The sequence below is a fragment of the Phaethon lepturus genome, unplaced genomic scaffold (assembly GCF_000687285.1).
Source record: "Phaethon lepturus isolate BGI_N335 unplaced genomic scaffold, ASM68728v1 scaffold5007, whole genome shotgun sequence".
NCBI lineage: Eukaryota > Metazoa > Chordata > Aves > Phaethontiformes > Phaethontidae > Phaethon > Phaethon lepturus.
The window spans coordinates 1-14,566 of NW_010549672.1; the positions used below are offsets into that span (position 1 = coordinate 1).

The 14,566-nt window shown below is 36.4% G+C and overlaps 1 protein-coding gene across 1 annotated transcript in view; it reads left to right on the plus strand.

The window, feature by feature from the left end:
* The first annotated feature begins 805 nt into the window (after positions 1-805).
* The window catches only part of PTPRC (protein tyrosine phosphatase, receptor type, C), a 27,059-nt gene continuing 13,298 nt past the window's right edge, over positions 806-14,566 (plus strand). The window contains exons 1-11 of the mRNA XM_010290318.1: positions 806-881; positions 1,359-1,445; positions 2,801-2,833; positions 3,630-3,845; positions 4,445-4,549; positions 5,411-5,557; positions 6,376-6,501; positions 7,951-8,106; positions 10,543-10,742; positions 13,179-13,239; positions 13,742-13,850. Coding sequence (XP_010288620.1) covers positions 806-881; positions 1,359-1,445; positions 2,801-2,833; positions 3,630-3,845; positions 4,445-4,549; positions 5,411-5,557; positions 6,376-6,501; positions 7,951-8,106; positions 10,543-10,742; positions 13,179-13,239; positions 13,742-13,850 — 1,316 coding nt within the window. The remainder of the gene's footprint in view (positions 882-1,358; positions 1,446-2,800; positions 2,834-3,629; positions 3,846-4,444; positions 4,550-5,410; positions 5,558-6,375; positions 6,502-7,950; positions 8,107-10,542; positions 10,743-13,178; positions 13,240-13,741; positions 13,851-14,566) is intronic.

Here is a 14,566-nt window from a genome sequence, read left to right on the forward strand (position 1 = left end):
TTTCTGTGATTCTGTGATTCTGTGAATTTAGTTTGACAGAACTGCATCAATATTTTTTTTCTGATCATTTTTCTTTCCTTTTCCTGCACACAGTTATCTCGCAGAGTGTATAATACCTTTTCATTCAGCCCAGTGAAATTAAATATGTTGTCTTAAGAGGCAAGAATATCAGACAAGTCTGCTTTTTGAGTCATGAATTTGAGTATATTTTAAAAGACAATATTTAGCATGAAAGAGGTGCAGTCAGCACCAAAAAGGATTATATTTACTGGATGTTCAGTGGACACCTGGTAGACCACCTAACATTTTGAGCATTTGGTGTGCCTTTGCTTACTAACATTCACAGTGCCTCAGTACGAGAATGCTCCAGCACAGCAGTCCTTCGTGGTGTGCAGCTTTGTGTCCCTCCTTGACCGGGCAGTCTCTGAAGCACTAATGAAACTGCTGTACCTCTCACCACAGGTGTCTCTCCTGCAGCCAGCACATACCTCTCCATGCACGCAGGCTCTGTCCCTGCCATGGGACTCAGCAACCCACCACACAGCAGCACTGTTGCCCTCGCCACACGCACTCCTATTGCCTTCAAGAATGCTTCATCAGGTTTGCTGTCTTCCTTTGGATGCCACTTACTGCTTTCTAAACTCTAGGGGAAAACTAAGTAATTCAGCTTCAGGGTAGCCTTTTCCAGCTTATGGTTCATCAAATAGAAAAGGTACCTGCAATTTGGCATAGTGGCAATACCAGAATTATTTCCAGGATCTGGTATATGATGGCCAAGTCTTGTAGTCATCACAGTAGTATCAACATGTCAGCTGCTGTCAACAAGGCTGTTGCCAAAGCTATAGCAATAGGAATGGACCTAAAAGAGAATGTAGAAACCTGTCAGTGGTTTATAAGCAGGGAGATAAATACTGAGATATAGTAAGCAAAGTATGTGATCTGGCTAACGAACGCTACTGGAGTGCCTGTTTCTGAAAGAGCACAAGCACTATTCGTAATTGTGTTTTACTGTAGGAACACAGCAAAATGTTTTAGTTTTTCCCAGTTCACAAATATTAATGCCATTTTTATGTTGACTCCATCCTGGATTATGCTTAAATAATGACAAAAAAATTTGTCCTTGTATATTGCAAAATTCACTAGTAAGTGGCATATTCCTAGATGGTTGCTGTATATTTAAATACACATTTTCTGTTTTATTTGGTATATTAACATAATTTTTCTTTCAGCAAACAAAACTCTCAGAAGAAATAAAAAAAACAGGGAAGGGCTGTAGTTTAAGATATTTTTGATAACATAGCCGTATGAAATAATGAACTTTACTTTTTAATGCTGTTATGTTGTTTATTTCCTTACAGGTGATTACAAATCAACATCCTTGCACAGCACCATCTCACCAGTCAGCATGCCAGCAAACACTGGGATCATCCCCACTCACACAATAGGTGACAAACTTGCACACAGTTATTGCAGTTATGATACTGCAAGCACAGAAAATGTGTTAGAATGAGGGAATTAGTTTTGAATTTCTTTCATCAAATTTAAGTATACAAATCAGGCATTCAACTGCATTAAACTTAAGGGTGTTTTAAAGAATATTATTAATAGTTTGTGAGTAATGCTAAAGATACCAGATCTGCTGCTTGTCAAGCTAGTGAAAAATAGAAATTCAATGGCATAGTAGGAGGGTAAATCTGCCAATTGCTGTGTCTGTACTTCTCTTGATGTTCACAGAAATTTGCCCAAGCAACAAAAAAGTATGAATACATCCACAGTTCTGTGTGCTTCACTGTTTTCCGGTGGCTTCCCTTTTGTTTCACTCAGCATTAACATTTTCTTGGGGTCTAATATTGCAGGCACTTACACATATTATTATTGCAATTGGGCTGTAAGGAATTACTTGGGTCAGTAAAACACATGTGTGCGCTTGAGCAGGATTCCAGGAGTTGGACTCTTACCATCTTTGTAACTGCCCTTCGAGTAGCTGTAGGCTGCTGTCAGCTCTTTGACAAGACAGCACTTAGCTTTTACTTGTGGGTCATCTGCCCCTAACCATCTTGGTAACTCTCCCGTGGACCCTCTCAGTTTACCCTCTCATTAGAGGCACTACTTAACCAGGTGACTCCCAGCCTAGAGGGATGCAAATCTAGGGCCTATCTTCTATGAAAAAAATGAGGTATCTGTCTCTTTTGATAATATTTATACCTTAGTATATTTTAAGTAATTGTTTTCAGGATGAAGTTCTTTGTTCAACCTTCCATACAGGTTTTCTAAATACCAGCTTGTAATTTCTTTTGGTTATTTCAGTGTAAAAATAGTTGTAAAGCAATCTGCACTGTTGCATAAATCTTTTTCCAAAAGCAAGAGTGCAAAAAGTAGGTAAATTTTGTTTCTTTAGTGACATTGGATACTGTTCAGTTAGCTGTTCCACAGCATATGTATCCTGGGAAACTGCTGTAGCTTATATACTGCTATGAGAATGTGTGATTTTGGATTATTCTAGTGTAACTTTGTATGCAGAAATGTTATTGATAACCAGTTTGATTTGTAGTGAATGATGTCATTGGAAAATGATGAAAGACACCTAACGCGTAAAATAACAAGTTAAAAAATGGGGTTATTTGTAGCTGATGTTTTATTCCCTTTTTCAAATGTGAGTGGAGTGCTTAATACAATTACTTTGTATTGAATATATTGAATGGAGAGTTTTGGGCAGTACCAGTCACCCTCCTCCAATGCTCTGTGGAAGAAAACCCAAACCTGCTGAGCTATACCTTAATTTTCTTTTCTTTTCTTATAGAAGCTCCCATAGTGACAACTGAAGAACCTTGTGGTAAGAACCAAACCCCTTATTTTTCTCAGTCCTGAAATGTGACCAAATGAGTAAACTGAAATATAGAAAACGTGTCAGTAAAACTGCTCAGTTAGCATCTCAGGTTATTTTATAAACTGTTTTCCAATTCTGGAAGAGTAGCATTAAAGTTATTAACATTTCTGGTCTTCTCATCTACATGTATAGTTCTGTTAAATTGCCCTGCACTAGGCTGTTGATATCAGGACTGCAGAAAATATCTGCCTTCATTCCAGTAGACCCTCTCTAATTTTCCCCCATCATGCTGATAATCAAATGCTGCAAAGTGCAATTCATAGCTGAAGTAAAACTGAAGTTTGGATATTGATTAATCTCTCTTCAGAATTAGAGGCCTCCCCTTTCTAATTTTCAGGAATAGATTATGGCCATTATTTACTAGATGGTTGTGAAATGCTTTGAATAAAAATTTTGAAATTTCAAACAATTCAATGTGTCAAAACAAAATATTTCACTTTAAAGTGACATTTTACATTAAAGCAAATCTGGTTCAGGAATGTTCATCTTTTTAATGCTTTATTTTTTTTAAATAGAGAATTATTTAAAAGAACATTTTCCTAAGGAAATTTTGTGTTTTGACTAAACAACTTTTTAAGGTAAAAGGTAAATTAAAAAATAAAAATAAAGAATAAGGAGCAGCTGATTTTGCTGTATTTTCTGGTTCTTAAAACACATATGGTGCTGGGATGCCATTAAACACTTAATGATTCTTAAAAATTGTCGTAAATTCATTGTTTGCTACTTTATCTTTTTCTTTCAGATGATAATATTAACTACACCATAAACAGTGTAAAAGATAAGAATAACATGGCTGAAGTTATACTGGAAAATCTGAGAAAAAACAGAGAATATATTATTTTGGAGATTGACAAGTCAATTGGGGGTTCCAACAACTATAAAATAGAACTTCAGAGATGCATGAAATACACACTTAAAGTTAAAAATTGTTCAGAACATTATCTTACTATTCCACCTGGTAAGTATAGAACGGTTTTAGTACTTTCTCTTTTTTTTTTTTTTTTTGACATGCAGTAATTCAGTTCTCCTGGTTTTCTTAGCCTATTCTTGTCTCTTTTCAGAGAATCAGACAGAAGGTTTTCATACTTTGTGCTTGGTTTGCAAGGTATTTTGCATTTTGAGGTTGCATCTTAAAACCTCTCAGTATTTTCTTAAAGTAGGATGTAAAAAAATTTAATTTTCTCATTGAAAAGGAAAAAATGGAACTTGAACTACCTTGGCCATATGCAGCATCGTTAACAATAGCAAGGCCAGCTAGCACTTGAAAGCTACTAATTATATGTATGTTTTTTTCACTAAAGAGATTGTTGGGTTAAAAATTTCAGTTATTATTTGAATACCAGCATTGCTTTGTCTCATGTAGGTTTTTTCAATTTTTACTTTCCATTTCTTGTTAAATTCTTTGTGTATTATACTGTGCCAATTGTATCTTCATATTGCAGAACAAGACAACAAATACAAAAGAACAAATTGCTATTTGTTCAATCTTATCAAGTGCTATTGCTAAGAATCAATATAGCCAATGTCACAATAACATATAATATTAATCCTTTTCAGACAGCAGCAAGAATCCTTTCAAAGTTCAGAATGAAACCAACTCATCTGCAAAGTTATGTTGGGAAAAGTCATTTTCCTGTGCTAATGTGACTGTTAGCTGCAGAGGTGAGACACTTCTAAGATATTTTAAAAGTTGATTTTTTTGAATTTATTTATTTTTAAAAGCAAAGTTGATGTGTCTTTTGATGAGAGACTAGCAGATTTAAATTAATTGTGCTAGTTTGAGGGAAGGGCTGTTCAGAATTTTTGGGATCACCAGGTTAGGGACTACCATCCCCACACACTGCAGATCTGGGTAAAATTCAAACCTAGAGTTCATTTCCTGAGTTTACCAGCTTCACAGATTGCAGACTTCTGAAGATTTTGAGGTCCTGCTTGATGGTCTGAAGGGGAGCTGAAAGTTTTGAAATCCTGCAGTCTGTGGGTCTGCTGTGAGCTGACCCCTTGCAGACTACCTGGGCATCTGGCTCTGCAGGCTCCTGGATCATGAGAGTTCAGGCTCTCTGCTCTTGAAGCCAGTCAGCCTGAGATGATGCTGGCTCAAAGGCAGCGAGCGTGGAAGGAAAGATATGGATGCTAGATGTCCTCATGTGTCCCAGAAGAATGCATGATGAGTGTCTGGGGCTGGAGATTTCATGGAGCTGAAGAGCTAAGAAGCCGCTCCAGGGGTCTGCCAGACTCCCATGAAAATTTTGATTTCTGTGGCAGTCCAGAAAACTGCTTTCTTAGAAGTCAAATCATATGAGCTTTACTGATGAAAAGTAAAGATCTATGCAAACTAAGTTGGTATAAAGGAACCTAAACCCTAGTAATTGGTTTAGGTTGTACACTTTACTGTTTGGAATATTATGATAGTTTGTTACAAATTACACTGAATAAATATGGTAGGGAAAATACCAGTTAAAATGGTACCACATACTTTTGGAGTTGTGAAAAATATTGATAAAACTCTTTTTGTGTCTACAGATTTGCCAGTCTTTACGGAATTAAATCAAACTTGCAAAATGCTGAACACTTTATCAGCCAACCATGAGTACAACTGCACTGGTACCGTACACTTTTTTGAAAAGGAGATTGCCAGCAGAAGCTTCACCATAACAACAGATTATGGTGGTAAGTGTAATACTTATTTTTGCTTTATGCTCCACATATTTCTGGAAAACCCCACTATGAATCACACTATCTGTGATTCTCAGGGTTGAAGATACATTTTGAGCACTATGCCCAGCTACTTTCAGTTTCTCCTCCAGTTGCTCCTGCCTGGTCTCCTGCCCTTGTGGTTGTTCTTTGGCTGCAGTCACAGTCTTTCTTCCACTCTCCAGCCCCAGTCTCAGTCTTTCAGTCTGATGCCTTCATCTCCTTCTCACAGAGATTGCAATTTTTTTTTTAATGGAAAGAAAAAAGTCCAGGCCTAGTCAAAAACTAGTGTTAAATTCTTGATTTGAAGAAAGAGGGGAGAATAATTGCAAAGAATGTCTCCATATAAAATGATGTTGTTTTCCAAAACATTGTTCTTGGAAATAGCTTAGCTTTTTTTTCTGAATTAAAAAGAAAATCAACCTAAATCAAGTAACCTGCAAATAACAAGGCCAAGCATTTAAAGTTTGTTAAAATTATATGGAAATCAAAAGACTGTGTAATATCTATAAATGTTGGACAATTTTATTAATTTGTGATATTGCTGTATTCACCTTTTCCTGAATTAATTAAATTTATGAAATTACTCTAATATGATGCTTTTACATATACACAGTTTATACCTATGTATAATTTATTTGAATTAAATAGACCAGAAAAAACATTACCTGTTGTTCGTATCTTGCTTCAGTATCCAATGAATTTTAATTTAATCAAAGTAGGTAAAAAGATAAATATTTTGCATTTTCATTCAAACATTTCCTTCCCTCCCCGTTATTTTTCTTTTACAACAGCTCCAGAAGCACCAGAAAACCTTACAGTAGTTTGTGATGCCAGAAACGTATCAGTTAGATGGAAGAAACCTAGCGACATTTCAAAGGGTCCTATACATGGCTATACTGTGACATGCAATGACAAAGGTAAATATATGCCCCTTCAGTATTGAATAATTCAGTGCACGTTTTAATATTTACAGAGCACCAAGAATGATGGACTGTCAAAGCATATTGGAATATCTTCAAAATGTGCATAATTCTTTTTTGTTTTGATACAAACATGTAAGTTTCTTTCCTTTGAGGATGTTCCAGCTGAACCATGGGGTTATTCAGTTTACCATTTCAGGGGACAACTCTGTCACCCTTCAGTTCTCATGCTTCTTGTATTAAGAATGTTATGACAAGACCATCAGTTGCCTGATCAGTTTGTGGTAGGGTGCTCTGTCTCAGAAAGTGCTGCTATAGCTGGTTAATATATTCTGAGAGAAGACAGAGACCTGCTTTCTGAATAACAGCAATGTATGTAAAAGTCAGGGGTACTAGGTACAACAGTTAGCATATGCATGTTTAGATAGGTAAAGGCAGGTGGTTGTCTTCTGCTAAATGGTCACTCCTTTCAGATATGCTGTTTTAGGCCACCTTACATTTAGATGAGTAAGTCTGTATCTATTATACAGGGACCATGTTTTCCAGGTGTGAGCTTTACTTCAAAACAAGGGCTGGAAAATGATGTTTTGAACATGAGGAGCCTGATACATGATTCCAGGATATATATGTCAGGTTTTAGCTAGTCCTGGGTTAATTCATTCTTTCTGTTCAAATACTGCATGTTTTGTAAACCTGGACTGCCACAGGAACCAAAGGCTGTCATGCTCATGTGCTCCCCAGATAGATACAAAAAATCTCTCCCATTCTCCATGCCCCAAATTTGACCATTACCCAAATGGGTGACAGTCCCACGCACCAATGTAGTTGATTTGGCTTGGCCAGTGTAGGAGACCGAGTTAGTATGCTGGGGTGCAGGGAGGTCACATATGAAGTAGCCAGAAAGAAACATGGAAAGGCCATTGCTCCCCAGTTCCCCAAGCCACCAAAGCCCCAGCTGCAGTGTGGGTAATAGCTTTGCTCATGTTGCTTCTTGTGCAATTCCTTTCTGTCCTGTTTGCCACTACCGAACGCACATGACATCTCTCCCGTCATACCAGAACAAACCTGCCCAATGTGCAGTGACTTTTGCCATCAGTCTACTAATCCCTTCCCAAGCTAAACACAGAAGAAAGTATCAGTCTCTCTTTATCAATGTGTTCTATGTCAATTTTTTAACTACACCCATTTAAATGACATACTGAGAAAGTAAAACCCAAAACAGAACAAAACCTCAACTTTCTACCTTTTTGATTGGTGAATATATTTCTTCCTCTTCCTGAGCCTTCACTTAGCATCAGTAAACAAGACAAACCAACCAAGTATGAGATAATTAAAATAGAAGTACACAACGACAGTGGTTTCAGGTAGCTCTGATGAAGTGTAAGTGTTCCTGTAGTCCTAACATAAATTTCATTAAATAATTTCATTTTTCATTTTTTCTTGAAGCGCCAAAATTTGTCAAGACGACTGACTCTATTTGCGATGAACTAGAACCTTATACCAGAGGTTTTGTATCTGTGACTCCATATACGAACAGCAAATATAATAATAGCACATTAATGGGAGAAACTAGAAGATGTAACTTTACAACAAAATCAGCACGTAAGTCTCTTGTCTGTACTGGGTTTTGGTGAGTTTGGATGTACATGTATATTGTTGGCTTCTAAGACTCCATGTTAGGTTAAAGACAAATGTGTGCCAACCCTTGTGATGTCAGAAAGGTCTGTGCATATTTTGGGGGCTATACTTTTAAAAACTTATCTCCATGGTCCTGATTCTTTGTTTGCCATACGTGTTCAATTGATAGAACTACAAGAAAAGCTAATAAAAAATTAAAAACCAACAGACTATGTAGATATTTTCCTGATACAGGCAAGACGTAACAGAGATGTGGTCCTTTTTACTTTGTTGGGTTTTTTTCCCCTGTTTAATCTTTAAATGTAAAGCCTCATACTGTTTTAATTCCTGCTTTGAGGGGGAAAAAAACCAACCCACAAACCAAAAAACCACCAAAAAATGTGTTTAATTTCTTCCAGTATTTTTTTAGCTCTAGTGCCACCAACTCCAGACTCAGCTAATATAGAGATACAGCTATAGGGAAATGATGTTGGTTTATACCTGGTAAGATACTAAATTAATATTTCCTTTAATTTCACTGAATAAGCAAAAGATTTTTTTTAGTGAAAAATAAAATATTATTTTTGTGCTAGTGATGTGATGATAGTTTAAAGTGGTGATATTTTTTTTCCCCTAGTGACAGGGATAATTAAATCTTTTGTTGCTTTTAGCTCTCCTGAAAAGTATGTAAAAATAGATACAGAAGAACATTAAATCTGACTGCTGTTTTTATTAAATGTGTTTCTGTGGAGCTTTGGGAAATACAGAGGCTTTTGGCAGACTATTGTTTTGAATTTGAATCCTATCCCTCCGTGGAAGATACAGAGCTTTTATATCCAGTTTTACGAACAATCCATGAAAACACTGAAATCTCCCTATTACTCTGGGTCGTTGAGCAAACAAATTTTAGCTTGTAGTCGGAAGAATACAGGGATAAAAAGTATCACCTGAAGAACCATGGGAAAAAAAAAAAGCCGATAAATTAATTGATTGATAATGTAAACCATTTGATCTGAGACTTAAGTGTAAAAGAAATTGAAAAATGTCTTTAATTTTTACACAGCCCTAATTTGAGCTTGATCATGATTTTTCTCTCTATGATAATCTAGTCTGAGTATATGTTTTGGAAGCCCCACTTTCGGGGGCTCCACTCATATTTTAATAACTCAGGTGAAGATTACAGTCCACAATATAAGTTTATGGATCTGGAAAACAACCTCAGTTCCCTTATTTGTCGAGAAAATAACAAGTTGCTTGCCGTCATGAATTAATGATATTTATTAAACCTTCTCCAACTGTTACAACAGTTGATAACATGATCAAGCAGACAGTGGAAGAGTTTTATGGCTTCTTGAACAAGAGAATATATCAGTAGAGAACATGTTCTTGGAAGTAGAAAAACCCTACATTTTATAATATATTTTTTCGTCTTCAACAAACACATTGCCTCCAGAAATGTTCACTTTCTCCTTGTTGCAGCTCTTTCAGTAGCATGCTGAATAGGAGTCTAACAAATCTGCCCTGTGGATGAGCAGATGAGCAGATAAGCCGTAACCACACACTCTGCCAAGTAAAATATCCTGCCACTCCCCACATGGGATATTTGATCGGGTCATAAAGCCTCACACATCTTAGCTCTTCATACGAAGAAAAAAGCAACTACCTTTTATTGTTTAGGGTTTTTTTTAATATGCTGGCTTGAAAATTGAAGTGATTTTGAAGAAAATTTCCATGGTGGTGTTCTACTGAAATGTGGCTAATGGAGCTGCTTTATGCAGAAGGTTATTTACTTTCTGAAAGGTTTTATAAGCTCTCAATGAAAGGTCCCTCGGGCTGTGTCCCCAGTCTGAAGCCCATTTGCTACAACATACTAAATTAGAGTGAGAAAACAAATTAGATTTAACAGATTCCTTATCATTAAAAAGTACAAGTTTTTGTGGTTTTAGGCCAGCTTTAAGACCATGTAACAATCTAAGCCAAAGGATACTATTCCAAATATTAAAATATACTGGTAACTCCTGGTAGGAAATTTCATTTACAGAAGTTTCGAAACACACAATCACACAGAAAACTATTTGTTCCCCTGTCTTGTCTGTTGTCCATGTTCCTCAAATGAGAAAGTGATGTCAGATGCAAGAGAGTGAGTTGCCATCATATTGTCTTTGCAGCCTGACTGTCAGTAGTTCTGATCTTCCCAGCCTTTTCAGTTCCACTTCACATCTTTTCCAGTTCGGATAAGCCTATGGTTAACTCAGAATTTATTTTATTTATCTTGTTAAATCGGCACTGAAATTTTTAAGGAAGAAAATGTACGGAAGTATTACAAGAGAAAGTAACAAACAGACATGAACATATACAGCTGTTGAAATGTTTGGTTTGAAATGATGAGAATAGAAGCAGTAACACTTCTTTTGTGAACAGAACCACAGCCAGTGATTGATGTTAATGCAACATTGACAGCTGATAATGCTGTCCAAATTAAGTGCAAATGTCAACACGTATATGGAGCAAAAACAGTATTTGAATTGACTTGGGAAAATGATGGAACAAATGACACCAGAGAAAATTACTGTGATTTTAAAAAAGAAAATCTCTCATACTTGACAAACTATACATTTACGGTAAGTAGGCTTATTAAATTAAATGTATGAAATATTGCTGTGTTTTCACTGTTTAAGCATATTATACTTTATTTTAGGAAAAAAGGTAAATATGGTGGGAGAGGAGTTAATCTATGGATCTGTAGGCCACGGACGTAAAGAAGTAGCTGTTACTTCAGAAATAAAATGCGTATGTGCCAAACCTATCAATCAATCCCTTGTGTGCTATTCCACATGGGTTCTGACAGCATGAAAAATACAAGATGAATAGATTGTTTGGGCTTGGGACAGAGAGAAATTAGGGGTTTCCATAAGTTTTAAAATAGCTTCTTAAGTATAACTGGTATTTTAGTGTTTAAAACACATTTCATTTAATGAATGTGTGACTGTCATTTCGATCAGAGGATGAATATGGGATTTAAGTCTTGAGGTAATTGCTCAGAAATAAATTGTTCAGAATTTTTCAATGTGAAGGTTTTTGATGCTTCAGGTACTAGTTAGTGTAAAGCAGTTCAGGTCCTTTCACATGTGCTTACATCAGCCTTTTACAAGCCAGGCCTTGTTTCCATACAAAATGCACCAGCCTCTGTTCACAAGCTTCACTTTCCTGAAGGCCTCCTACTATATTCTCTTCTCTCAGGCATTTCACCCTTTTGGCATTTGTTGCTTGCAAAGCCAATGGTCTTGTGTGATCCCCTTAATGTGGCCAGTAGTAATATATTTTATATCCTGATAGCTCATCTCAGTAACGTTTAGGTACGAAAGTAACCAGTAGGAATGGAGGAGTTTTATTACTTTTAGGAACCAGTTTCACTCGGTTTCCACAATCTTTTCCTCTTTTCTCTGTGTCTTCCTGAGGAAATGCAGTATCAGAGAACTTGAGTAGTCTAGGTTTTGTTCCAAGGCTTTGTCAGTATTTTTCCAACAGATTCTGCTCAGAAAGCTTTGTATTTGGAAAATAAAGATGAGGTCCTGTAGGAGCAAAAGATGCTTGCATTGCCCCCATAGTAATGAGACCCCTGCACTCTTGTAAGCTTTTTGTACACCACTTGCAGTGAGCAGTTTGCCTTACAGAAGAAATTGGCTTTTGCTTGGCTCTAAACCCTGCTTTCTGCTTCGAACTTAGTTTGCCCAATTCTTACCGGAAAGACAGAGAAAGTCTGATGGCCGTAATTAGTAATGAAAGAATTCTGGGCCAAGTTATGGAAGGTTCAAGAAAAAAACTAGATCACCTGTGAGAGTTGATGGACGTCACGATTCCCTTGTATCTGCACAATGAATTGTTCAGGAAATAAACAGGAGCCTACCCAGCATACTTTTTGGTTTAGGGATGTTTTGACCCTGAATGCTGCATAGGTTTCTGGTTTTCGCTATTTGAGAAACTTCTTGCCTGTTTTCTCTGCCACCTCTGTTACTCCTCTGGATGTTGCCACCTACCATGGCTTTCTTCCCAGCTGCAGAACTCAAAAACCACCAACCCCCTAAACACACTGGCCTTTTAGAGCAGAGGCTCCCAGTGGGAGCTGGGGCACAGTCCTCTGAGTCTTCAGGAGAGATTTCTCTTAAGGGATCCGGTAGGCTCAGTAAGAACTCAGTCTGCAGTCAGCAATGGTGCTGAAAGCCCTTTACCTCCCCTTTTGGATGATTTGCAACAGTTGTAATATTACTATTAAAATCGCTATTATTCAGTCCTGTTAGTATTCTCTGCTGTTTAGTATTAAATCTTCAAGTTTAATCATAAGGTTGATTTTTCTTCACAGGAAGAGTGTGAAATATTTGATGTACAAACTTCAAGCTGCCTATTAGATCTGACATTTTTATTTTCTTTTCTATTAAGGAAATTTAAAAGATTGGACAAATATATATTATGAAATATAAATGCATCTAAACAAAGTTAGTACGTTAACACTAGTTAAAGGACTCAAAAGTTTATGTTGAAAGAAAGCAGCTTATTTAAAAGTTTATTTTGGCTTCTGTAATTTAACTTTTCTTGAATAACTTACCATACAGGAACTTGTATTAAAAATAGTAAATTCTGTTGCCTATTTGTATATTTACAGTTGAAGCAAATAAATAATGTTTTATTACATATTGCATGGTTATTTTTCAGATTTGAGAGATTTGATTTTGATTTGATAAGAGATAAAATTGATTTTTTTCCTTGAGATACATCTGATTTTGATTTTGTAAAATGTGTCTCCTATTTCACTAATTTTTTTTCCAGTCATCTACATATTTTTGGATCGAGACTGTGCTGTAAATTAGGTGGAAACCTGAGCTCATTATAAATGGCTATACAAAAATTGACAGCAGGTCCTGCTCTCAATGAGGTTGATTCATTGAAAAGAGATGGATGTATTTCGAATATCCATTGTGCTTTGCTTTTTCAAAAAATTTTATGCAGAAATTTACTTGTTGTATCTTAACTTCTTTATTATCCTCACCCACTGCATGCAGATCTTAGTGTTTAATGGAGAACATAGAGGGCAGCCAGTAAAGAAGAGTATAAGAACCAGATGTAAGTAAATATATACAGCATTTTTACTTTCAGACTTTAGCATAGTATAGAGTAATAGAGTAAATCATTAATTCTGTTACAATTGATCCAAATTAAAAATGCATATTGCCTGTTTTTATAGTTAATAGTTGATCTGCATTTGAAAAAATAACATCTTCATTCAGCATTAATGTCATTGACCATACAGGTTACACAGGACAGGAGACAACCACACTGAACCAGCGAGTGAGTTGTAGCATTTTGACAGGTGCACATGGAGAGTTTAAATGAAGTTTTTCTTAATATAGAAATAAAATTTCCTCCTTTTCTGTGAGCTTAAAAGTTTTTGACACTTTGGAATAACAAACTTAAACTAAACGCTTAAAAATAATTGTTTAGTTCTTTTCACAAAAAAATCAGTAAGTTAGGAAATATACAGATTTAAAAAAAAAGGAAAAAATGTAATTTTAAAATGCCATTGTGTACTCAAGAAACAATAAATGTATTCTTTTTCTGTTGCTAGATAATTCTAAAGCCCTGATTATATTCTTGGTGTTCTTGATCATTGTGACATCAATTGCTTTACTACTGGTTCTGTACAAAATTTACGATCTCCACAAAAAAAAGCTTAGGTAAGTGTCACATTTCTCTCCCTCTCTTACATAAATGCAGGGGGGTGGAGGGGCAGGGGACGACTTTCTCTTTTTCCACAGCATTTTGCAATGGGTGGTACAAAAATGTTACAAGTTTGATACTTCATTAATACTGGGAAAAGACATCCTTTTACCTTTTAATCCTTTCAAAAACCCCTCATTTTTTGGTGGTTTGTCTGGCAATGCAAATATAATGAAATAGATTAAAAATCTGCTATAACCTTTCCCAGGGCACAGAAGAACTGATCTGCTAGAACAAAACGGTCTGTCACTAGTTTTGTGAAAAAATATTCACAAATACCTGGAAAACCTTTCCTTCATAATTTAAGTTAAAAGTAATGAAAAGAATACACACTTTCTTGGAACACTCTCAAACGCTTATTCACCCAAAACAATATCTCAGGGGGGCTTTTTTTATGAGTCATCTCTAGGTGACTTGGTAGTTCTATAGGACAGCAGATGGTGATAGAGCAATGGGTCATTGCCTTCCCTGCTGACCGTGCCAGAGCCCTGGAAAGCCAGGCTGACTGCTACTACTGCTGTGAAGGGAGGTGGTGCACCGTCTGAGGGGGCATTTGCTGCTGGGAGAGACAAAGGACTTGGGGCAATTTCTTCAGAAACCTCTCAGCCCTCTGGCAAGAGCAGAACTTAGGGACTCGTGTCTTCCCACTCCTTTCCACTCCCTGCTCTTTCCC